Consider the following 27748-nt stretch of genomic DNA (forward strand, 5'->3'; position numbering starts at 1 on the left):
AAGCCGGCTACAAACAAGGGAATAACAATGAAAGCAACAACATCGACAATATCAGCAGTTGCAAGATCAATATTGCAAAACAACAACAAATAATGTCAAACGTTTAAATTGAATGAAAAATCAATGAATGGTGGGTTATTGATAAAAGAAAGAATGTGTAACTTGAACTCCTTCACTCTTTTGGTTAGAGTTGAACAAAAGTCGAAGTATAAGTAAGAGAATGGGGGGAAAAAAAGATCAGAAAGAAATCTCTGTTATAGGGGAAAGCAATAAATTTTAATATAATACAGATTATCAGTAAAAATAAGATGAAAGATGTTAAATTTTTGATCAAAATTAAATATTTGATAAAATAACTCTATGATTTTAATATTTTCGATGTAACTGTAACCATTATACAATCTGTACGATCATATACAATTTATATGTGTATGTCGATCTTTTAACATAAAATTTCGGAGTGATTTTCCGAAGATCCCAGATATTTTAGGGAACAAATTATACGATGCCTGTCTAACTTTCCGAAGACCCTAGATATCTTATGGTTTCTTGAGATGTTTTCGATGACTTGAATGTAGACATGGAAGTCGTGTGAATAATGGTCTTCTATCCGATTTCTTTTTATTTCTCTGTACATAGAGAAAGAGAGAATATGTTTTTAAAAAGTAAACTTTTCGAAGACCCCCGATATCTTAAGAGATACATTGAGATGTCTTCGATTATTCTATCAGATAATTTCTCAGTATATAGAGAAAGGGAATATGTCTTTAAAAGTAAGCTTTCCGAAACGCCAGATCCGACTCCTTAATGTGAGTAATTTTCCTCTATCCATATGTCTTTCAAAATAAGATATTCGAGGGTTCCGATAAGATATTCCGAAGAGCCCTGATATCTTAAGGTTTCATGAGATGTCTTGAATATGGACATCGAAGTCGCGAGCAATGTTCTTTTATCCATATGTCTGTAAAAATAAAGTATCCCAGGGCACCAGATATTTATAAAGTAAACATTCGGAAGACTTAAGGTTCCTTGAAATGTCTTGTATATAGACATCGAAGTAGTGAGTAATATTCTTCTATTACTTTTCTGTCAAAATAATGTATACGAGGGCACCTGATATTTATAAAGTTAACTTTCGAAAGCCCCAGATATCTTAAGATTCCTTGAGATGTCTTGAATATAGACATTGAAATCGTACTTCTATCCATATGTCTATCAAAATAAAGTATCCCAGGGCACCAGATATTTATAATGCAAACTATCCGAAGACCCCAGATATCTTGGTTTCATGATTTGTCTTGAATATAGGCATTGAAGTTGTGTGTAATATTCTTGTATCCATATGTCTGTGAAAATAAAGTATCCGAGAGTATCAGATATTTAGATTGCAAACTTTCCGATGACCCCATATATCTTAAAGTTAAAACCTTGTTTATTAAAATTGATCAGAAAATAGCAGAAATGGCAAAACAACTTTTCAAAAATCCCAGTTATACGAGAGGACCAATTCTTAAGTATTAATAGCCATGTCTAACCATATATCATCAATCAATCAATATTTCGAGGATTCCAGATAACGTATGGATCGAAATTATGTATAAATCTATAAGACACATGTTTGAGATGTTTCCTATCAAAAATCAACAAAATCGAAACATAAAAGGAAGATATACAATCGATTAGTCATGATAACCTAGACATATGGATCCATAATTTATTATATACCCAACTCTAAAGTCTGTAATAAGTATATAGGAAATATGTATATCAAATGAAAGGTATCTTAAAGGCCTTTCCTTTACTGAGAAAGTCGTTTTGTAGAATTCATTAATTGGAGATATTATTCTTCTGGGAAGTATTTCTATAAGAATTCCCTTCTATAAATAGGTAAAAAAAAGGGACTGTATGTATTATGTTTATAGACAATATGTACATCAAATGAGAGGTGTTTTCAAGACCTTTCCTTTCTTGAGGATATCAAGAAACTCATTAAACGGATTTCTAATTAAACTATATTTATATAAAAAAGTATTAAATATCCGAAAAAAAGTATACAATAACTAGCGGCTACCGTCTTAATTCAACTATGGATTAGATTGAATCTTCAGATTTTAATTAGTTCAGTGAAAAAAGTAAAGCATGACGGAAATATATATTTAAAGATAACAAACTCTAAGGGGATTTTTTTGAAAAATAAAAACATTGACAATACAAACTTGTTAGTAAAATATACACAAACATATTTACTATATAGAATAATATATATAACCAAAACTACAACAACAAAGCAAAGTATTGTTTATATAAAAACAACAACCTAAACATATTTGTTCCCTAAGAAGAAGTAAAAACCGTATAAACGTATTGTTACACAAACTGACTGAGAAAAGGGACTGAGAAAACATGTATAAACCTCTATGTATGCAGTTATACAAACATACTTTATGTGGATGCAACTAAGATGCACGTTTACGCCTGTATCTGACTTATTTGTCTTGATTTCTCTTTTTCTTAGTTGGATATTGTATTTTGTGTTTTCATTTCTTTTATGTATTTCGAGAAAAGTCAACACAAGGTGCATTTTTTTTTTGGGGTAGATTTGTTGTAAATTGCGGTAAAATAGTTATAAAAAAGCAACAACAACGACTATTATTACAAAGCAACTACTTACAACAACATCATAATCATCATTTTCTTCATACATGTTTAGCAGACTTTGCTAAAGATCGAGCGTGGCGACCCTTTTTAGAGGAAAAATATTTTTCAAATATGATTCTTCTATCATGTTGCATGCATATACATATAGATGATTGATGATGCGTGCTGTTTGTTGTTCTTATTCGTTTTTCTAACTCAAATCATTTACATCATCATGTCATAGTTAGCTGCATACTCTATGAAAAATAAATGAGAAAAATAAAAGAATAAGAAATATATTTGATGATTTTTACTACAAATTAAATGGCTTTTGGAAGAGGCATACGAGCAGCATAATCATCAGCAAACGAAATATGTAGAGCATCAGAAGCCTGCCTGCCTGCATACAAATGTAATCAACCTCATCAAAAAAACATTAATGATAATTAACCCTCGAAGGACTGTGAGATAAAAAGAAAATAAAATTTACTTATCTCTACAGTGTTTTCATGTTGCTTTGAATAAATTGTGTCAGAAAGATTTTCCTTATTATCAACAATTCTTTTAATAAAAAAAAAATCGCGAATATTTCAGGAATTCAAATTCCTTCCCAAAAAACGTTGTTTAGGGGAATAAATCATTTTTCTTGGGCCCTTCTACTAATAGTTTGAATAGTTTGAAATGATGTCAGAAAGATTTTCTTTAATCTCAAACAATTTGTAATAAAAAAAATTCGCGAATATTTCTGGAACTGCAATATATTTTGAAATTTATACTGAATCTTAACAATTTTTAAAAATGTGTCATTATGTTCTCCTTAATTTAACAATATGTTGAATAATTCGCGAATATTACATGAATTTTTTCCTTCAAAATATAAAACTTAATTCACAAATAATCTTTTATTCGAAATTTCAATTTCAGCATAAAAAAGTAATTTAAAGGAATATCCTTTGCTATGGAAGGAAGATTTTCTTTATTCTCAAAAATTTGTTTAATATAAAATTCGCGAATATTTCAGGAATTACAATTCCAGTATAATTTTAAGAAGAAACTTTTTCCTTTGGACCTCATTGAATAGTTTAAACTGATTTTAAAAGTTTTTCTTTATTCTAAAACAATTTGTAGTAAAGAAATTCTCGAATTTCTCACGATCCTCATTCTGAATAAGTATACTACATCACTTATTCCTTTATATGTCTTCCAGCTAGAAACTAATTAACTTCGATAATCTCCCAAACAACTGCCCTTAATCTTCCCTTTCTACCATTTAAGGGTTAAAAACAATCAACACGATCACAAACAAATAATAATAGTTGTGTTTTGTTGCTAACGTTCAAAGGCAATTTCATATAAATTTAAAATTTATAAACGTTAGGAGTTAACGTGTAAAATTATACAAGTTAATTTTAACGTCGATAAAAGTGCTACCAATTCAAAAATAAAAATACAAATATTAATGTGTTTATGTCAAACAATAAAAAAATATTTTAAAATAAAATTTAAATCAAAAAAAATATCAAATAAAAAAACCTTTTTTAAGAAAATGTAAATAATTTTAAGATTTAGCAGATTTCTTCTGTGGAGTGATGCCAAGTCAGGTAATGTTCGTTTTGTTGCTAACTTTAAGCGTTAACACTCATTGATAGCAACAAAACACAACTAATATTGCATGACTAAAACTCAAAAAAAAAAATTCTTCAGAAAATATTTAGTAACTCAACAAGTATTCTTTCTATTCCTAAAACTAAAACCAAAAATGAAAAGAAAATCAACTTTCTGTATCTTTTGCGGTATGCTGTAATAAAAGATAAAACAATACTTTATGACTTTAGAAAGAAAAGATAAGCTTAGGAAGAATCTAAAAGAACAAAACAGCAAAACTAAAACGTTTTAAACAAAAGAGAAAATTGTTAAAAAAAAATAAACAAAAATGAGAGATTAAAGATCATTGGCGGTTTGGTTTCATCTTGTTGAAACCAAAGTAATCTAAGGTTTATTCTTAAGCAAGTGTTAAACAAATTAAAAGAAATAGTTAAATATTCTGGGAAACATGGAGTAGAAATCAAGCCGCAAGGCTACTAAAAAGATTTTAAAATTGGGAGAAAAAATCTGTCAGATTTAAAGAATTTTTGCTTAAGACTGGATATTTTCTAGACATCTGTTAGGACTGACTGCTTAACTCAAGACATATCAATTACTTTTCTTTCTCATATCTCGCCAGAAGCTATTCCAGAATAACAGCTCGGTAAATGAATATTAGTTGTTAAATGAGATTTCAGGGTCTTAAAGATCAAGAGCCTAATAAATAGACTATTCTATATACTACACCATGTCATAGTCAAAAATATAATCCATACACCAGTCATTAGGGTCGTCCTTGGACTAATCAGCAGACCAATCTATAAACTAGTCAACAGACTAGTCCCTAGACTAGACAATAAACAAGTTCATAGACCCGTATATATAATAGTCTATAGACTAGTCAATAAACTAGTCCTTAGGCTAGTGAATAGACTAGTCCATAGACTAGTTCACAGACTAGTTCATAGACTAATCAATAGTCTATTGTCCATACACTAGTCACTAGACTATTCCATAGACTAGACAATAGGGTACTTCATAGACTAATCAATAGACTTGTCCATAAACTAGTCAATAGACTAGTCCATAGGCAAGTCAATGTACTAGTTCGTAGACTAGAATAATCAAAGGCCTATACAATAGACTAGTCCATAGACCAGTCCATAGACTAGTCCATAGACTACTCCATTGACTAGTCCATAGACTAGTCCATTGACTAGTCCATAGACTAGTTCATAGACCAGTTAATAGACTAGTTCATAGACTAGTTCATAGACTAGTTCATAGACTAGTTCATAGACTAGTTCATAGACTAGTTCATAGACTAGTTCATAGACTAGTTCATAGACTAGTTCATAGACTAGTTCATAGACTAGTTCATAGAATAATTTATAGACTAGTCCATCAAAGTTCATAGACTAGAATAATCAAAGGCCTACACAATGGACTAGTCCATAGACCAGTCCATAAACTAGTCCATGGACTAGTTCATAGACTAGTTTATAGACTAGTTCATAGACTAGTTCATAGACTAGTTCATAGATTAGTTCATAGACTAGTTCATAGACTAGTTCATTGACTAGTTCATAGACTAGTTCATAGACTAGTCCATAGACTAGCTTATAAACTAGTTTATAGACTAGTCCATAGTATAATTCATAGACTAGTTCATAGACTAGTCCATAGAAAAGTTCATAAACTAGTTTATAGACCAGTCATTAGTCTAGTTCATAGACTAGTCCATAGTCTAGTTCATAGACTAATTCACAGACCAGTCCATAGACTAGTTCGTAGACTAGTTCATAGACTAAGTAGTTCATAGACTAGTTTATATACCAGTCCATAGTCGTTCATAGCCTAGTTCATAGACTAGTCCATAGACTAGTTCATAGACTAGTTCATAGACTAGTTCATAGACTAGTTCATAGACTAGTTCATAGACTAGTTCATAGACTAGTTCATAGACTAGTTCATAGACTAGTTCATAGACCAGTTTATAGACTAGTTCATAGACCAGTTTATAGACTAGTCCATAGACTATCCATAGATTAGTTCATAGACTAGTTCAATAGTGTATTGTTCATAGACTAATCTTGTCCATAACTAGTCCCTATACAAATTAATAGACAAATTAATCAAAAGCCTACACAATGGACTACTTAATAGACTAGTCCTTTAACTAACTAAACAATACCATATCTTCATCAAAATGTCCCCCCAAAAATGAATTGTTCACCCAAAAAGAAACATTAATAAAAACTTGAAAAAAAATTTCACTCACCTGTGAATCATTGAAATTAAAATCTCTTTCGGCATTACTGCTGTCAGAGTGTAGAACCAATAGTAAAGCCAATAGCACTAAAGGAAATGTGCAACACCAATAACGCCTTCTCGCCGTTGACAACGTCGTCACCTTGTGCGCTTTCTGCTTATCCAAATGTGTTAAAAATTTTGGCAACATCTTGCAGATGTTTTTTATAAAACTTAAGACTTTTTTAATTGTATAATGTTTTTATGTATTAAAATGACTTGTGCTTAAAAAAACTAACTAATTGTTTTCGTTCGTAAATGATTTTTGTCTATAAAAAAAAAGCAAAAAATGCAAATTTTTTTCTCTCTCTAGAAGCAAATTTAATTTTGAATTCGTAATTTTTGTTAATGCAGCTTCTACTCTACAGCTACAGCGGCTGGCTAAATACGATGATTAAATTTTAATAAATTCCAAAGTTACTTCATCTGTAAAGAGACAAGTTGGGAAAAAGAAAACATGAGTTTAAAAGAAAAACTTGTTATCAAACGAGTTAATTTACTAATAATTATTTAAAATTATGAATACTTAATTGCAGTTGTAATATATTATAAGACAGTTTTGTGGGTAAATTAGAAAATCCCAAAAAGTAAAAGTAAAAATGTCACTAAAAGTTTTATTTTTTTCCAAATTTCCGTTACGCTCTTATTAAAAGGCGTCTTTTAATTAGATTTTAAAAGAATGATAAACGCCTTAACAAACATTTTTTTTGGGGTATCATTATAATTAGTTGTTACAAATTAGTGTTTTGAAGTTATTTTTTTCTACAGTTGTCTTATCTTAGGAAGCAAAAGTTTGAAGAAGGTAAGTGGTACTTAATTTATTTTTATCTAAACTTTAGGGTTTATATATAGTTTTGTTGTTTTATTTTTTGGTTAAAAGCTTATCTAGTATTTTTTTTTCGGTAATATAGGTCAATGTTTTTTAAATATTTATTTAAAAAATTTTGTTTATAAAGAAAATTTTATGCACTTTTTTAACTAAATATAACCATTGTCTGAGTATTACTTTGCAGAAAAGAAAAAAAGCTTTTTATTTTGAATTTAAAAATCTGTTAAAAACCGAATTCACTCTCAGATTTTCCTAACACATCAGGTTTTCGAGTTATCTTAGTCTAAAGTTGGAATAATCCTTAATTTAGCATCATATTCGAGACACTATGGACAGCAAGAGAAAATTTTATTTAGAAAATTTGTTATGGCATCTGAAAGTCCTTGCTTTTATCTTTAATATGAAGGTTTAACCTCTGGTATATCTTGCTTTTTCCTTGAGATATCTTAATCTAAACTTTGAATCAAATATAAATTTCACAAAAGTGAAGTTTGTGTCGAAAATTTCAACAAATAGAAGATGTAATGCTGTTTTAGAGGTAATACTTTTAAATTGAAGTCCATAGATAGGTCCGTAAGACGTTATAATGTCTCGAATATAAGGAAAGGAGTTTTAGATCTAGAAATTCTAATGTCAGAATTGAATTCAGTTCAGCTCAAATCTTTAGAAAAGTATGCAGTGACCTCTGGGTTTAAAATCAAGCGATTATCTGTGATTATCACATAATATCCTAACTTGGTGAGCTTTTTAAGTCTAGACTTAATGATCTACTGGAGTGTTTCTCAAGGCCTTATTAGTCATTATATCAGGGGATAATTTACAAGAAACTGTTTTCGAAAACGAACGATTAATTCCAATCTATAGAGATTTAGATCAATATCTTATGTGGTAATTTGGCTCCTGAAGATTGATTGAAACATTCGAGGAATTTCATTTAATGAGGTAAACAATCTTTAGAATCTGCAATATTTACTCCAATAGCCCGATTTGTTCTTCTTGCTCTTCCTCCCTCTCTCTCTCTCTCTTTTTCATTTAAAATAATTAAAACTAGACAGAAGGGAATTATGATAGTATTAGTTCTTTACTGATAGTAGTTATATCGGAATCATTTGCAAGAAACTGTTTTCGTAAACGATCGAAATCTCCACTCAAATTCTATTAAAGTTGTATGTCGTAATTTGGCTTCTGAAGACTGATTGAAGAAATATTCGAAGAATTTGTTCTAATATTTAAAACATATTAAGAAACTACAATATTTCCTCTAATTGACAGATTTATTTTGTTTTTCGCTCTTCCTCGCTCTCTTTATTTCATTTTCTCTATCTCTTGCATTCATTCATAATTTAATCTAGAGAGAAGGAAATTGTCATAGAACAAGTTCTTCGAAGATAATAAACGAGTTATAAGACCTAAAAGGAGCATGTACAAACCTAGTGGTCGAATAAAGCTAACTGTAGATATACAATCTGATATGATCTCAACTACGGAACTTAATTACAGTGGTAACTGGTCTTTTAGGCTTTATACCAGAGATTCAATCTTCCAGGAAACGACTTTTGTAGAAGTTGTAAAGACAAAGAAGATATCACTATCTCTGTCACTGCTCGGCTCCAAGCTACTTTCTGCAAGAGTTAAAAAGATTGAATATGAAATCTTTTAGAGATTAGTGAGACAGACTCTACGATCATGCACAGACCTAGGAAAAAAATTAAGCTAACTGTAAAATGACAAAGATCAGTAGCAGATATACAATGGGCTATGATCACTAGCCTTGTTAAATTTCTTCTGATCTCAGCTGCGGAACATAATTACAGTGATTACTCACCACTAGCCCCTTTTAGGTTTTATGCTAGAAGATTCAAACATCCAAGATACGAGTTTTGAGAAGGGGTTGTCACTATCTCTGTCACTGCTCGGCTCTAAGCAACTTTCCGCACGAGTTAAAGAGATTGATTATAAAATCTTTTAGAAATTAGTGGGACAGACCCTACGACCTTGCACAAACCTATTGTCGAATGAGAATGTAGAATAGCAAAGATCAGTAGCCGATATACAATCTGCTATGATCACTAGCATCGTTAAATTTCTCCTGATCTCAGCTGCGGAACATAATTAAAGTGGTTACTCGGCACTAGCCTTTTAGGCATTATGCCAGAAGATTCAAGCTTCCAAGAAACGACTTTTGCAGAAGCTGCCAAGACGAAGAGGATGTAACTCTCTTTCTCTTCACAGCTCGATTGATAATGAAATCTTAAAATTAAAATTTAGAGCATGCATAAACCAGGTTTTGAAATGTGTCTAAGCCTAGAATGACAAAGATCATGTGGCTGATATGCGGTCTTTCACGATATCTTGCCTTGTTAAATTATCCAAAATCTCAAAAACGGAATATTTATAATTACAGCCTCTGTCGCTTCAGCCCAAAAGTTCAAATGCAGCTAACTGCAGAATGGCAAAGATCAGAGTAGTCTTGTTAAAGATCTTTCAATCTCAGTTGCGAAACATAATTAAAGTGGTTGCAGGTCACCGGCCTTTTAGGCTTTATGTCAGAAGATCTACCCAAAAACGACTTTGCCAAAAGCTGTCAAGACAAAGATGACGAAGAGGATGTTACTCTCTTTCTCTGTCACTGCTCGGCTCTAGTGGGCTAGATAGCAACTTTCTGTACGTTTTAATGAATTTATCCGATGTGAACATCCGAAATGAGAAACTCTTTTAAACGAGTGACAAACTAGTGAGGATGGGATCTAAAGGGATTAATATGCTGAACCCCTGTGTGTCCCCAGTACAGGCACAACCTGCTGAAATATCCTAACCTAGACACCCAGTTAAAGCCTCAATGATAAATTAACCAGATTTAAAGCTATTTACACCAGTGAAAATGATTTAAAACTATAGCTGATAGGACCCTCATAGGACCAGAAACATTAATAAGGTACAAAGTTGATCTTGAAATTGACACTTTTGGGACAAGCGATCTTAACAATATGTTGATCTCGCGATGTCACGTTCCCACGACAATTGGATCTTCGCTCCGAAACGACCCGAGTCATACTCGGCCAAAGATTGTCAACACAGCGACAGCTGTATCAACCGAAAGTTGTTTCCTCAAAGAAAGAACTATCGGTCACAGTCGAACTGTTACAACAACAAGAACATAAATTGATCTAGCAATAACGAATTAGAATTTTATTTTTTACTATTCCAATTCACTGCTTCTAGAAGTAATTTTAATGTCATTTTTTCGATTCCTATTCACTGCTTCTAAAGTCATGCCTTAGAAGTAATTTTGATGTTTTCTTTTTTTGGAAAAGATTTGGAAGTATGTATTAAGAATTCCTCTTTGGAAGTCTTTTAAAAGAATTAGACATTTCCTTATTTACTATTACAATTCACTGCTTCTAAAGCCATTCCCTAGAAGTAATGTTGAAGTCCTTTTTTCGATTCTTATGCACTGATTCTAAAGTAATGCTCTGCAAGTAAGTTTGATGTTCTTTTATGGAAAAGATTTGAACGTATTGGAAGTATAAATTAACTTATTTGAAAGTTTTTAAACACTTAAATACACTTAGTAATGCACTTTGAAGCGATGATAATGCAATTCTTTAGGAAGCACTTCATTTATTACTGACAAGGTAATTGTTTACAAAACTTTTAAATTGTCACTTATTTAATGAATTTTATTATAAATTTTAAACATTTTTTTATAGTTTTGTAAACAGTTCAAAAGCTTCAATTAACAAGACGAAATTTAAAAGAATATATTAATAAAATGGAAAATTATTTAAATATATTTATAAATCGAGGATTTTTTTAATTTTTATATAAAAAACTGTAATTTTAAATTAAAACCGTTCGAATTAAACAGTTTTTTTGATGATTATTTTATATTTAAATTTATTTTTATATTTTAAATTTTATTTATATTAAAAAAACTGACGGAACTTTTTATTATTTTTTTAATAAATTTAATGTTTTTTTTTTTCACAAATATTTATTTTATTTTTAAACAAATTATTTGTTTTTATAAAATATTGTTTCCACTTTTGTTTGTAAATTGTTTTAATTTGAAATAATTTTTTCCTATTCATTTCATTATTATTTTTATTAAAATTTTTTTTTTAATTAATTTTTAATTTAATTAAATTTTTGCTTTTAAAATAAATCACTTTTTTTTTCAATTAACTCACATTAAGCCATCAGCTTTATATTTTCTTTTATTCACTTTAAATAATTTTTAATTAAAAAAAAAAATTAATTTTATTATTTTTCAATTCGTTATCTATTCCCGATTTATTTTTTAATAAATTTTATAGCACAACCGTTAACTGGAATGCGTTGTGTTCATGGTTTGAAATTTTGTTTAAATCTGAGCAATTGTGAAACGGAAATTTATTAATTTTACGATCTTTTCTTCATTCTTTTTTTTTAATTATTTTGATTTTTTATTTATTTATTCATCGTTGTTGTTCTTTTTTTTTTGTTTCGCCCCGATTCTTCTTATATTTTATCCGTTTTCAGCTAAAACAGCACGTGCTGACTGCTGCAAGAAGAGTGTGTTGTGTGTTGTATTCAATTAAATGTCGACAACTAAAATTTTTGATAAAAAAAAAGAAATAAAATTAAATAATAAATACAACAACAACAAAAGCAAAGAGTGAAGAAACACACCCTTAAATCATTAAAACGCACAACTACACACAACTATACACACACACACACACAGTCATACTACCAACCAGCAGCAGAGAAATTTTCAAGAACCTTTAACGTTAAAGGCAGCAAACTAACTGACTGATTGACTAAACTGAATGAATAAGAAGAATGATCAATCGTTTGGTTGTTGCCTTAGCTGGCACTGTTGTTGTTGCCGATCGCTTTAAAAGGGGGCTTCCACTACTAGTAATAAAATTTTGATTTAACAAAGCGCCACTATAAATAAATAATTTCATTATTTTATACAAATCTAATAACATTCCTCCCCTTTAGTAATTGTTGTAGGTAATTACTTACATTAACAACTACAACAACAACAAATCTCTCTCCCCTTTCCTAAAAAAAACACAAATCGGAAGGAAAATTTATTTATATTTTTTACCCAACAAATTTAAATTAAACTTTTTTTTTTCCTATTTAAACTGAAAACCTAAAAAAGTAAGTTCACTGAACTCTTTTTCCTTAACAAACCAATTTTTATAGTTGAAAACCCATGTATACAATTTGATTTTTAATTGAATAAATACTATATTCTTTATAATTAAACAAATGAGCGGGCGAAAATACTCTCTAGACCAAAAGTTTGAACTCTTAAAACTCAAATCATGCCATTGCAGTGATTTGTGATTTAGTAGCTCTTGAAAATCGCGCCGTAATGTATTGTAATGTTTTCTGTAATGTAAACAAATTAACCATGAGAATTTTTTTTTTTTTTGAAAATCCGAAAAAAATCGAAATAAAGTTATATACCTAAATGCCCCTGACGTACTAGATTGTTCGTTTTAAACTGCAGTATGGCAGTGCACTACTTTTAAAACAAATTAAATTGTAAAAAAACTCTTAAAATAAATCTCAGCATTTTATAGTTGTAAATTTATACAAATATATATACACATTTTGCACAGATCATGATATTTCTTAAATAAATTTAAATTAGCGCTCGATTAGCACCAATATGACGAGATATTTTGTTTCTTTACTATTCGATTTATGCAGGCATCATTTTACACTGAGGCAAATTCAAGACAAATTAATTTGGAGCAACTGGCTATATGGAAGATAATTTACGCTGGAAGACTATTACAGTGTAGTCCGTCGACTGGACTATAGTCTAGTATATACACTGGACACTAGTTTAGTCTAAATACTGGACAAGAGTCTAGTCTATAGTCTGGAGTAATACTATAATATATTATAGTTAATAGTCTGGACTATATTGTAGTCTATAGTATATACTATAGTGTAGTCTATAGTCTGGACTATAGTGTAGTATATATTCTAGTCTAGTCTAAAGTATGGACAGTAAATAGTAAGTAGTCTGGACTATACTCTAGTTAATAGTCTGGAGTATAGTGTAGTCTATAGTCTGGCCTAAAGACTACTTTATAGTCTGGACTATAGTCTAGGCTATAGTCTGGACTATAGTCTAGTCTATAGTCGGAACAATAGTTCTGTCTATAGTCAGGACTATAGTCTTTAGTGTGGCATAAAGCTTCTTTTATAGCCTGGACAATAGTCTATAGTCTGGACTATAGTCTATAGTTTGGACATTAGTCTATAGTCTGGTCTATAGTCTGGACTATAGTCTGGACTATATAGTCCGGACTATTGCCTATAGTCTGGACTATTGTCTGTAGTCTGGACTAAGTCTAGTCTATAGTCTGGACTATAGTCTAGTATAGACTATTCAATAGTTTGGACTATAGTCTATAGTCAAGACTATTATTTATAGTTAAGACAATAGTCCAGTCTATAGTCTGGACTAAAGTCTAGTCTACAGTCTGGACTATAGTCTAGACTATGGTCAGTAAATAGTAAGTAGTCTGGACTATACTCTAGTTAATAGTCTGGAGTATAGTGTAGTCTATAGTCTGGCCTAAAGACTACTTTATAGTCTGGACTATAGTCTAGGCTATAGTCTGGACTATAGTCTAGTCTATAGTCGGAACAATAGTTCTGTCTATAGTCAGGACTATAGTCTTTAGTGTGGCATAAAGCTTCTTTTATAGCCTGGACAATAGTCTATAGTCTGGACCATAGTCTATAGTTTGGACATTAGTCTATAGTCTGGTCTATAGTCTGGACTATAGTCTGGACTATATAGTCCGGACTATTGCCTATAGTCTGGACTATTGTCTGTAGTCTGGACTACTAGTCTAGTATAGACTATTCAATAGTTTGGACTATAGTCTATAGTCAAGACTATTATTTATAGTTAAGACAATAGTCCAGTCTATAGTCTGGACTAAAGTCTAGTCTACAGTCTGGACTATAGTCTAATCTATAGTCTAGACTATGGTCTAGACAATAGTCCAGTCTATAGTCTGGACTAAAGTCTGAACAATAGTATGGACTATAGTCTATAGTTTGGACTATAGTCTAGTCTATAGTCTGCACTATAGTCTAGTCTATAGTCTGCACTATAGTCTAGTCTGAAGTCTGGACTATAGACTAGTCTATAGTCTGGACTATAGTCTATAATCTGGACTATAGTCTATAGTCAAGACTATTGGCTATAGTCAAGACAATAATCTTGACTATAGTCTAGTCTATAGTCTGCACTATAGTCTAGTCTGAAGTCTTGACTATAGTCTAGTCTATAGTCTGGACTATAGTCTAGTCTATAGTCTGGACTACAGTCTAGTCTATAGTCTGGACTATAGTCTAGTCTATAGTCTGGACTATAGTCTAGTCTATACTATAGTCTAGTCTGGACTATAGTCTAGTCTATAGTGTGGACTATAGTCTACAGTCTGGACTATAGTCTATAGTCTGGACTATAGTCTATAGTCTGGACTATAGTCTATAGTCTATAGTCTGGACTATAGTCTATAGTCTGGACTATAGTCTATAGTCTGGACTATAGTCTATAGTCTGGACTATAGTCTATAGTCTGGACTATAGTCTATAGTCTGGACTATAGTCTATAGTCTGGACTATAGTCTATAGTCTGGACTATAGTCTATAGTCTGGACTATAGTCTATAGTCTGGACTATAGTCTATAGTCTGGACTATAGTCTATAGTCTGGACTATAGTCTATAGTCTGGACTATAGTCTATAGTCTGGACTATAGTCTATAGTCAAGACTATTGGCTATAGTCAAGACAATAATCTTGACTATAGTCTAGTCTATAGTCTGGACTATAGTCTAGTCTATAGTTTAGATTATATTCCATAGTCTGGACTATAGTCCAGTCTATAGTCTGAACTATAGTCTATAGTCTGGACTACAGTCTAGGCTATAGTATAGGCTATAGTCTGGACTATAGTCTAGTCTATAGTCTGGACTATAGTCTAGTCTATAGTCTGGACTATAGTCTAGTCTATAGTCTGGACTATAGTCTATTCTATAATCTGGACTATAGTCGAGTCTATAGTCTGGACTATATTCTAGTCTATAGTCTGGACTGGAGTCTAATCTATAGTCTGGACTAGAGTTTAATCTATAGTCTGGACTAGAGACTTGCCTATAGTCTGGACTAGAGTCTAGTCTATAGTCTGGACTAGAGACTAGTGTATAATCTGGACTGTAGTCTAGTCTATAGTCTGGACTACAGTCTAGTCTATAGTCTGGACTATAGTCCAGTTTATAGTCTGGATTATAGTCTAGTCTATAATCTGGACTATAGTCTAGTCTATAGTCTAGACTGTAGTGTAGTCTTTAGTCTACTGTATAGTCTGGAATATAGTCTAGTCTATAATCTGGACTATAGTTTAGTCTATATTCTGGACTATAGTCTAGTCTTTAGTCTGGACTATAGTCTAATCTATAGTCTGGACTATAGCATAGTCTATAGTATAGACTATAGTCTAGTCTATAGTCTGGACAATAGTTCGCTCTAGTCTATAGTGTTAACAGTAGTTTAGTCTAAAATCTGAACTAATCTTATATCTTATCTATAATCTAGACTAGGGTCTAGTCTATATGCTGGACTAAGCTCTAATCGATAGATAAGTTATTAATTTCAAAAATTAATTTACTTTAAGGTTCCTTCTCTTTGATCTTCAATTATATTATTGTATACAATTGAACAGTATTCGTGCCACTGTCTATTATATGCAAATTTTAAACACTTATTACTACTCTTAATAAAATCATGATATTTCCTTAATAGTTTTTGAAATCACTTCAAATCAAGTACTTTATATACTACTGGCTTACTTTGTCATTGAGGCGCACGAAGAAAAAAAAAACACTCTTCACTAACATTTTACTATGAGAGTAATGATTTCCTAACAAAAACCACTCCATATAGTGTGTATTTAAGAAATCCAATTAGAAAAACTGCACTTTAATTTTTGAGTGTATTCAACTTACAAATGCCAAAAGTATTTGTTTATTTTTTGTTGTTTTGTTTTTTGTCTTCTTTACAATCTTTATTATTTTGTTTCATGCTTTTGTTGATGCATTTGTATACAAACAATTTTTGTGTTTTTTTTTTTTAATTTTTTTTGTTATTATGGATTAAAATGCAGTGGTAGGAATAAAATTTGTTGTTGTTGTTTAAATTCTTTTACAGGCCACACGCAATCATATTTTGTAAGAGAAAAAAAGTCATTCCCCTAAAGATTGTTTTCTTTTTTTTTTGCCATGATAGTACAGCGAGGGATACAATATTGATGAACAAATGTTATGGTTGAATGTATGGAGCGACAGGGCATGGATTTAGGAACTTGGTAGGGAAAAGTATACTAGGTAAACATGCTTACATAGTAAATAAGCAAAATAAAAGGAAACGTAAATTTTAATCCTGTAAAATATATATTATTCTTCTTTATGGCGGATGAGGAGAATACTTGGTGTTGACGTTTTAACATTCATGCATTCTTTTGGAACGTACATATTTCGTAATAAATTGCAAGAAGACATTAACAAATACTCAAACATACAAAAACAAAAAATTATGCAGTCAAACGTGCCAGAATATTTTTGAACGTGTAACCCAAGCAAGCTGCTGCTGCTGCCACCACACATTTCAACACACCGAAAGTATTTAGTTTAGTTTAGACACTGAACCAGGTGTGGTTAGTTAAATTAAACATTCCTTTTCAGTTTGAGAAATTCTTGTTTTGAATGGAAGCATTATAAATTTAATTGCCACGGCTGCGAGGAGGGGAAATACCATCATATTTTTGAAAAAAAGCAGAAATATTTTTTTAAACATGTAATTATAATAAAACCATGACCTTTTTTATACTAAAGCATGTTTTTGTTGTGAAAACGGAAGTCAACTTTAAACTTTCAACTCTAATCCAAATTAACAACTGTAGACCTTGAATATTAGTGTTTTTGAAGAAAGGTTTCCACTTAATTATTTTTAAGCCTCTTTTCATTTCATCTGTTTGGGCTAAACTCCCGTTTCTTTGTGTTTGCAGTAATAATTCATCCCCTGTCACTGTTTTAACGCCTCGTTATCGATTATTTTCGAAAATTGTCAGTTTCAAAATAAAGCAATTTGCCATTAAAAATAAAAATTTTACACATTTGTGCACAAATTCAAATAATCATCCACGTACGTGCCTCTTTAAGTAGCTAAATCAGTGGTCGGCTCAAAGAGAAAAATAAAAATAAACTTCATGGTAGTCTATAGCGCGGAGTATATGTATAACTATGGGCTAGATTTTAGACCTGACTGTAGACTTAACTGTAGACTATAGACCAGATTATAGTCCATAATATTTTCAAGGTATAGACCAGACTATAAGTAGACCATAGAGTAGATAATAGAGTATATAAGCCAGACTATGGACTAGACTATAGTATGCACTATAGAATTTATAGACTTGTCCAAACTGTAGACAAGAGTATAGTACCGGCTACAGATAGGACCTGAGAGAGTAGAAACAGAACCATAGCCCGAACTATTGACTATAGTCCAAACAATAGTAGACCAGACCATAGTTCAGACTATAGACTAGTCTATACACTAGATTATAGTCCAGACTTTAGACTTGACTATAGTCCCGACTATAGACTAGACTACAGTCCAGAATATAGACTAGGCTATAGTCCAGACTATAAACTAGACTATAGTCCAGACTATAGACTAGACTATAGTCCAGACTATAATATAATCCAGACTATAGTATAGCCTGGACTATATACTAGCGTTTAGTCCAGAATATAGACTAGACTATAGTCCAGACTATAGATTAGACTAAAGTCCAGACTATAAACTAGACTATAGTACAGACTATAGACTAGACTATAGACGAGACTATAGACTAGACTACAGTAGAGACTATAGACTATACTATAGTCTACACTATAGACTGTAGTCCAGTCTATAGTCCAGACTATAGACTAGACTAGTAGAAACAGAACCATAGCCCGAACTATTGACTATAGTCCAAGCAATACTAGACCAGACCATAGTTCAGACTATAGACTAGTCTATACACTAGATTATAGTCCAGACTTTAGACTTGACTATAGTCCCGACTATAGACTAGACTACAGTCCAGAATATAGACTAGGCTATAGTCCAGACTATAAACTAGACTATAGTACAGATTATAGACTGGACTATAGTCCAGACTATAGACTAGACTATAGACCAGACTATAGACTAGACTACAGTCCAGATTAGAAACTATACTGTAGTCTAGACTGTAGTCCAGATTATAGACTAGACTATAGTCCAGATTAGAGACTAGACTATAGTCCAGACTATAGACTTGACTATAGTCCATACTATAGTCCAGACTATAGACTAGACTATAGTCCAGACTATAGAATAGACTATAGTCTAGACTATAGAATAGACTATAGTCTAGACTATAGACTAGACTACAGTCTAGACTATAGACTAGACTACAGTCCAGACTATGGAGTAAACTATTGTTCAGACTATAGAATAGACAATAGTCCATAGACTATAGACTAGACTATAGTACATACTATAGACTAGACTATAGTCCAGACTATACACTAGACTATAGTCCAGACTATTGACTAGACTATAGTGCAGACTATAGTCTTGACTATAGTGCAGACTATAGACTATAGTCCAGACTATAGACTAAACTATAGTCCAGACTATAGACTACACAATAGTCCAGATTATAGACTAGACTATAGTCCAGTCTATAGTACAAAGTGTAGACTAAACTTTTATCCGGACTATGATCTTGATTATAGACTAGACTGTAGAGTGGACTACAGTCCAGATCCAGAAAGATTGTACTATATTCTTGTTTATATTACATATAGCTGATTTCTCTTATCCCCTGTTAGTTATAACTGCCGACCACTGCTCTTTCATCTAGCTAGTCTCATATAAATTTAAACATTTTCATGAAATGTTCCTTCTAAATATGACCTACATTTAATGTCTATATGTATATATGTTTTAAAATCGTACGAATATAAAATGTGGTTTTGGTGGTCAAACAAATGACCAATGATCCGAAATCATAGATGTTTATCTTATGAAACAAAACCCCAACCAATGCAAATATGTGTGTAAATACAATCATCAAACGTATTTTCAATAGATTTTATCCCTTTTCATTCTTCATTTATATAAATTTTTTTTGGCACTTTTAAAGTTTCAACTGCAATGCATATAATAAATATATATATATTTAGGAAAACAGCTGCCAGGGTTTTTATATTTGGTACCTTTGAGTATTTCCGTGTTCGTGTGTGTATATGTGTTAAAAGCTGAACATGTGTCTGTTTGACCACTGGACACGTGTAACACGGATGAATGATGAATGAATGTTTGCTTAAATGTTATAAAATGCAAAAGGTCTAATACATGAGTTGGCAGTTATAATTTCATTTTATATAAAATGTGTTTTTTTCTCTCTTTTCTTTTTTTTCCTTTTAAGCCTGCTGAAGGTAGTTTTTTTCTTTAGTTAAGGAATTAAAAATGAATATCCTTGTAAAATATACATTTATATTAGTATTTGTTTTAATATGAAAAGTAAACTTTGATAAACGGAAATTATTATGAATAGTAACAAAATTTGCCTTAAGGTATGCTATTGTTTTAGCGCATTGCAGATTTAATTAAAAGTTTCTAGGAATATTCGCGAAAAATATCTAAGATTAATATTTTAAAACATTAGTTTACGCTAGTCAAGGCTACAGTAAAGTCCAGTCAATAGTCTAGACCATAGTCTATTTTATGTATATTCTATTCATATTGTCTAGTCTAAAGTCTAGCCTATAGTCAGGTCTATAGTCCAGTATATTGGCTAGTCTTTAGTTTAGTCTATATTCTAGTCTATAGTTTAGTCTATAGTCTAATCTATAGTATAGTCTATAGTCTAGTTTACAGTCTAGTCTACAGTCTAGTTTATAGTCTAGTCAACAGTCTAATTTATAGTCTAGTCTATAGTCTAGCCTATAATTTAGTCTATAGTCTAGTCTAGAGTCTAGTCTATAGTTTAGTCAATAGTCTAGTCTGTAGACTAGTCTATAGTCTAGTCTATAGTCTAGTCTGTAGACTAGTCTATAGTCTAGTCTGTAGACTAGTCTATAGTCTAGTCTGTAGACTAGTCTATAGTCTAGTCTGTAGACTAGTCTATAGTCTAGTCTATAGTCTAGACTATAGTCTAGTCTATAGTCTAGACTATAGTCTAGTATATAGTCTAGACTATAGTCTAGTCTATAGTCTAGTATATAGTCTAGACTATAGTCTAGTCTATAGTCTAGTCTATAGTATAGTCTATAGTCTAGTCTTTAGTTAAAAAGTGTTTTAGTAAACTCGCTAGATGACAAAGCATTTTTAGTCAAAAAGCTTTTTTAAAGAAAAAGCTTTCTATAAGAGAATTGTTTCTGCTCCAGTGCAAAAGTTTATCTTGTGATAAATTTCATAATAAAAAACTTTGAAGAAAAAAGCTTTTTAGTTAACTGAAAAATTTGCTTATTTAACTGCAGTTCGGCAAAAATTAAAATATAATTTTGCAGAAACTTCTTTAAAACTTTCAAAAGCTTCAACTAATTTACAAAACTTCTGTAAATTAACACATACCAAAAATGAAATTAACTTGTCAAATGCCCCCGTGTAATATTTCACACTTCACTTCATTCGGCGACATAATTTTCAGTCATAGTCTAGTCTATAGTCTAGTCTATAGCCTAGTCTATAGTATAGTCTATAGTCTGTTCTTTAGTCCAGTCTATAGTCTAGTCTACTGTCTAGTCTATAGTCTAGTCTACAGTCTAGTCTATAGTCTAGTCTATAGTCTAGTCTATAGTCTAGTCTATAGTCTAGTCTATAGTCTAGTCTATAGTCTAGTCTATAGTCTAGTTTATAGTCTAGTCTATAGTCTAGTCAATAGTCTAGTCTATAGTCTAGTCTATAGTCTAGTCTATAGTCTAGTCTATAGTCTAGTCTATAGTCTAGTCTATAGTCTAGTCTATAGTCTTGTCTATAGTCTAGTCTATAGTCTAGTCTATAGTCTAGTCTATAGTCTAGTCTATAGTCTAGTCTATAGTCTAGTCTATAGTAGTCTATAGTCTCTATAGTCTAGTCTATAGTCTAGTCTATAGTCTAGTCTATAGTCTAGTCTATAGTCTAGTCTATAGTCTAGTCTATAGTCTAGTCTATAGTCTAGTCTATAGTCTAGTCTATAGTCTAGTCTATAGTCTAGTCTATAGTCTAGTCTATAGTCTAGTCTATAGTCTAGTCTATAGTCTAGTCTATAGTCTAGTCTATAGTCTAGTCTATAGTCTAGTCTATAGTCTAGTCTATAGTCTAGTCTATAGTCTAGTCTATAGTCTAGTCTATAGTCTAGTCTATAGTCTAGTCTATAGTCTAGTCTATAGTCTAGTCTATAGTCTAGTCTATAGTCTAGTCTATAGTCTAGTCTATAGTCTAGTCTATAGTCTAGTCTATAGTCTAGTCTATAGTCTAGTCTATAGTCTAGTCTATAGTCTAGTCTATAGTCTAGTCTATAGTCTAGTCTATAGTTTAGTCTATAGTCTAGTCTATAGTCCAGTCTATAGTCCATTGTGTAGTCCAGTCTATAGTCTATTGTATAGTCTAGTCTATAGTCTAGGTTATAGTCTAGTCTATAGTCTAGTCTATAGTCTAGTCTTTAGTCTAGTCTATAGTCTAATCTATAATCTAATCTATAGTCTAGTCTATAGTCTAGTATATAGTTTAGTCCAGAGTCTAGTCTATAGTCTAGTCTATAGTCTGGTCTATATTCTAGTTGCTTCTCTAGTCTAATGTCTACGCTAGTCTTAAGTCTAGTCTACAGTCTAGGTTATAGTCTTGGCTATAGCCTATTCTATAATCTATAATTACAGTTAAGACTTCCGGAATTTAAACCGTATATGTATAATTCTTCTGAGAACATTAGATATGAGTATTGATGACAGGAAAAATAAGTACCAGGTAAAATTACCTAGATTTGATGAGAACATCTGATTTATTTACTTTAGGGTTAAAGTAAATATCAACACACTTTCTTAGACAAACAAGATTTAAATAATTTCAAATCTAGCATTACAAAAGCCAATAAATTATTATCAAAATAAAATGTTAGGCGTGTCAATTGACAATTTAATGCGATCTTTTTAACGAATCTTAGTCATCCAGCCAGTCGAACAAGCAATTTGTCATGGGAAACCTCAAAACAATACCCCAGCGTGGCTCAATTATTATTATGAATGCCAAAATAATTTTTACAAAAAAAAAATAAAATAAATAAGAAACTAAAACAGACAAAAGACATTTTAAATGAAATAATATAAAGTAGAGCTGAACTGAGATAAAATATCACTTAACTAGTATTGATTTTAAAAACGACAGAGAAGATACAAACATTGATATTTAGGGTGGCAAAATTTTGTCTAATACAGCATCAGATATGATCTCATGGGAATCAAATAATAAATTAAATTAAAGAAGAATACTTTTTGTCATTGAAGCTGCTGGGCTGTTTGTTTAAAAGCAGCCATATGTTGGTTGATATATTGTTGTCTTTAGTACTTTTATAAACAAATTTATTTATTTTATTCATTTTTAAATGGAAAATAAGCAGAAGTATCTTTCCAATAAACCTTGTGATCATCAGTGATCATTATATTGATATTTATTCTTTTAATACCATTTTTGGTTTATTTTATAATTTATTTTAAAGATATTCATTCGTAAGCAAAAGTGTTGACACTTCATTAAATAATTTCAATCATGCGAGTGGGTAACAATTGATGTGGTTTCGACTCAAGATCTTTGATCTTTTGCTATTTATTATTTGTTTAAACATATTTTGATAGTTTTTGTACATATGTTCCCATTTCCGAAATAAAATAGAAAAATAATTTATTTGCAAACTGTAAAAAAAACTGTTCAACAACACATGATGAACATATTAAGATTAGAAATTTGTTTAAAGAAACTAATATGTCAGCAACACTAACAAAGTGTTGAAATATTTTTGTGCAAAAATTTGTATTTAAAAGACCATTTCCATGACTAATTTGTTTGACCATAAAAGGCCTCACATAAATACATTTTCATTATTATTATTATTGTTATGATTTATTTTATTGCTTTTTTCCACAATTTTTGGCAACTAATAAAATTAATTAAATAAAATATATTTATGCATTTAAATCACGTTCTAACGGCACTTGTGTGACCAATTTCCTAATTGATTTTCGTACAATTTCTTTAGGGTCTTTAACATTTCTATTGTAAATACATAGTTTTTCAATGATGAATTTCAATTGTTTTAAAATAATGTTTAACACAATGATGTCATTTGCTAAAAGTAAACAATTTGCTGATTAATTATTTTTAGAATTTAATTAATTAATTGAAATAATTAACAAACGGAAACAAAAGATCAATGTACTGACAAAGTTTGCATGTAATTTGCAAAATGTTGAATTGTAATTAAGGGCAAGAGATGCATAATTTTTAAAAAGTGCAGAGTTTAGTCTGAATTATAGACTAGACTATAGACTAGACTATAGACTAGACTATAGACTAGACTATAGACTAGACTATAGACTAGACTATAGACTAGACTATAGACTAGACTATAGACTAGACTATAGTCTAGTCTTTAGTCTAGTCTATAGTCTAGTCTATAGACTAGACTGTAGACTAGACTGTAGACTAGACTATAGACTAGACTATAGACTAGACTATAGACTAGACTATAGACTAGACTATAGGCTAGACTATAGACCAGACTATAGACTAGACTATAAACTAGACTATAGACTAGACTATAGACTAGACTATAGACTAGAGTATAGAGTAGACTATAGAGTAGACTATAGACTAGACTATAGACCAGACTATAGACTAGACTATAGACTAGACTATAGACTAGACTATAGACTAGACTATAGAGTAGACTATAGACTAGACTATAGACTAGACTATAGAGTAGACTAGACTATAGACTAGACTAGACTAGACTATAGACTAGACTATAGACTAGATTATAGACTAGTCTAAAGACTATAGATTAGACTATAGACTAGACTATAGACTCGACTATAGTCTAGACTATAGATTAGACTATAGACTAGACTATAGTCTAGACTATAGATTAGACTATAGACTAGAGTATAGGCTAGACTATAGACTAGACTATAGACTAGACTATAGACTAGACTATAGACTAGACTATAGACTAGACTATAGACTAGACTATAGACTAAACTATAGACTAGACTATAGACTAGACTATAGACTAGACTATATACTAGACTATATACTAGACTATAGACTAGACTATAGACTAGACTATAGACTAGACTATAGACTAGACTATAGACTAGACTATAGACTAGACTATAGACTAGACTATAGACTAGACTATAGACTAGACTATAGACTAGACTATAGACTAGACTATAGACTAGACTACTAGACTAGACTATAGACTAGACTATAGACTAGACTATAGACTAGACTATAGACTAGACTATAGACTAGACTATAGACTAGACTAGACTAGACTATAGACTAGACTATAGACTAGACTATAGACTAGACTATAGACTAGACTATAGACTAGACTATAGACTAGACTATAGACTAGACTACTCTATAATCTATAGTCTATAGTCTTGTCTAAAGAGATGACTAGACTTTAGACTAGACTTTAGACTAGGCTTTAGACTAGACTTTAGACGAGACTTCAGATTAGACCTAAGATTTGATTTTATACTAGACTTTAGACTAGACTTTAGCTAGACTTTTGACTGGACTTTAGAGTAAACTTTAGACTAGACTTTAACTAGACTTTTGACAAGACTTCTGACTAGACTTTAGACTAGACTTCAGATTAGACCTAAGACTAAACTTTAGACTAGATTTTATACTAGACTTTATACTAGACTTTAGACTAGACTTTAGACTGGACTTTAGACTAGACTTTAGCTAGACTTTTGACTAGACTTTAGAGTAAACTTTAGACTAGGCTTTAACTAGACTTTTGACTAGACTTTACTAGACTAATACTAGACTTTAGACTACATTTTAGACTAGACATTAGACTACACTCTTGACTAGACTTTAGAGCAAACTTTAGACTAGACTTTAACTAATATTAAAATTATATTAAAAAAGTTTTTTAGTAAACTCGCTAGATGACAAAGCATTTTTAGTCAAAAAGCTTTTTAAAGAAAAAGCTTTCTATAAGTGAATTGTTTCTGCTCCAATGCAAAAGTTAATCTTGTGATAAACTTCATAATAAAAAACTTTGATGAAAAAATTCTTTTCAGTTTAAGGAAAAATTTGCTTATTTAACTGCAGTTCAGCTAAAACTGTAATTTTGCAGAAACTTCTTTAAAACTTTCAAAAGCTTCAACTACTTTACTAAATTTAAAATTAACACATACCAAAAATGAAATTAACTTGTCAAATGCCCCCGTGTAATATTTCACACTTCACTTCACTCGGCGACATAATCTTAAGTCATAATTATGACAGCTGAATATTTAAATGTTTGTGCTGACTTACAAACTGACACTTGCAGTTGTTGTCAAACACACACCCCTTTCGAAAATATGTTGTATTTAGTAAAGTTTAATTTGTTTTTAATCAAGTCATAAAGAAATGATATTTCAACATAAGAAAATGTTTTATAGTTTTTTTCTTGCGCTTAAATTTACATAATTTTTCATAATTTATAAACATAATGTTAAAAATAAATAGTGATTTTTAACAAAGAATTTTTTATGTTTAACGTTTATTGTAGGTACGTGATTTTATTAAATGTTTAAACAATAAACGATAATGAATAAATGAATTGACTTTGTACTTGTTAAACGTATGGAAACAATGTTAAAAACTTTTAACAATAAACTTTGAGTTGTAAAGTAAAAATTGTTTTTAATTCATGATTAAGTATAGATAATACTTTAACAATGAGAAATTATCTAGCTTAATAATTAATCAAATTGTTGTTGTTGTTAACAATAATTTATACATAAAAACAAAAGCGCACCTTAAACACAATTCTGAATGTTTTCTTTTTTCTTGTCTTTAGTATTATTAACCATGTTAGACGAGTGTCTATATAGTATTACAGATACAAAATAGTAATTCCACAACAAAACGAGGACAAATTTCCCAAGATTTCCGTCTGTCAACACTTAGATAGAAACACACTCTACATGCACGCACACGTTTTTGGTTAATCACCATCAATACTTGTTTAATTTTAATTCTTTTTTTCGATTTTTTTTTATTTCAAGAAATCGAAAAGAAAGAAAGACATGCCATCCATGCCAAATAATTATAATCACGTAGCTCCAACTGAAACTAAATATTTCTGTTTAACATATAACATGTCGGTTGATATGTGCAACATTTGTAACTGCTTCTGTGCCTCGACTTTTGTATGTAAGTGTAATTTGTTAGTTTAGCTTTTTTTATTTTCCTTTTTTTTGTTCGTTCATTTCAACTTTAAAATGCATAAATATTTGTATTTAAATCGACATAAATTATAATAAACTCAGCAGGAAAAATAATTGTGTTCAATTAATTGAACCATAGTTACTGCATTTAAACATAATTTGTTAGAAATTGTTTAGAAATTAAAAAGCTTATTAATTAAGTTTTATTTTTTATTTAATATGTACTTATAGTGCAAATTGTATCCATTTATTTAACACCATTGGCAAAATGACACAGTTTTGTTAAACAAACATTGTTTTTCAACAGAAAAAGCTTTTAGCCATAAAAGCTTTCTACACCCGAAAAGGCTTTTTAAGGGAAAATTAAATCCAATATACAAATATTCTTAAGATAACCTTTTCAAAACACAAAATTTAAAAAGCTTTTACACTTATTCCCCCAGAAAAGCTTTATTTCCAGAGAAAAAAGTATTTATACTAGAAAATGTTTCCACTATTTGAAAGTTTTCTCACTGGAAAAACTTATACAAAGGATATTTCATAAAGAATACGTTTTCAACAAAAACATCTAGAAAAGCTTTTTACCACAAAAACTATTTTACTTGAAAAGCTGTTTAACAAAAATTTATAATTATTTTTTTTTTTACAAGAAAATCTTAATTTCTTAAAAATTACTTTTTTCTGTAAAAGCTTTTCAATATAAAAAAAAGTTCTTGCTAAGTGAAGCTTTTTATCTAGTAAAACCTTATTACTAAAAATCTTCTTTTTCTCAAAAAAAGCTTTTTCACTAAAAAATAAAACTTTTCCATAAAAAAAGCTTTTCTT

General features: G+C 30.6%; 1 protein-coding gene across 4 annotated transcripts in view; it reads right to left on the minus strand.

Annotated features, from left to right (window-relative positions):
* The window catches only part of LOC119609857, a 130122-nt gene that overhangs the window by 7394 nt on the left and 94980 nt on the right, over positions 1 to 27748 (minus strand). For 2 of the 4 annotated variants that reach the window (XM_037964843.1, XM_037964844.1), the window contains exon 3: positions 6503 to 6957. In XM_037964843.1, the coding sequence (XP_037820771.1) occupies positions 6503 to 6682 (180 nt within the window). In that variant the 5' untranslated portion in view covers positions 6683 to 6957. Of the gene's footprint in view, positions 1 to 6502; positions 6958 to 11550; positions 11951 to 12031; positions 12143 to 27748 lie in introns of those variants that run through there. The other 2 variants (XM_037964846.1, XM_037964845.1) reach the window with 2 other exon arrangements.

Source organism: Lucilia sericata, unplaced genomic scaffold (genome assembly GCF_015586225.1).
Source record: "Lucilia sericata isolate MDLA Ls3-8-SP2 unplaced genomic scaffold, ASM1558622v1 Contig001068F_arrow, whole genome shotgun sequence".
Taxonomy (NCBI): domain Eukaryota; kingdom Metazoa; phylum Arthropoda; class Insecta; order Diptera; family Calliphoridae; genus Lucilia; species Lucilia sericata.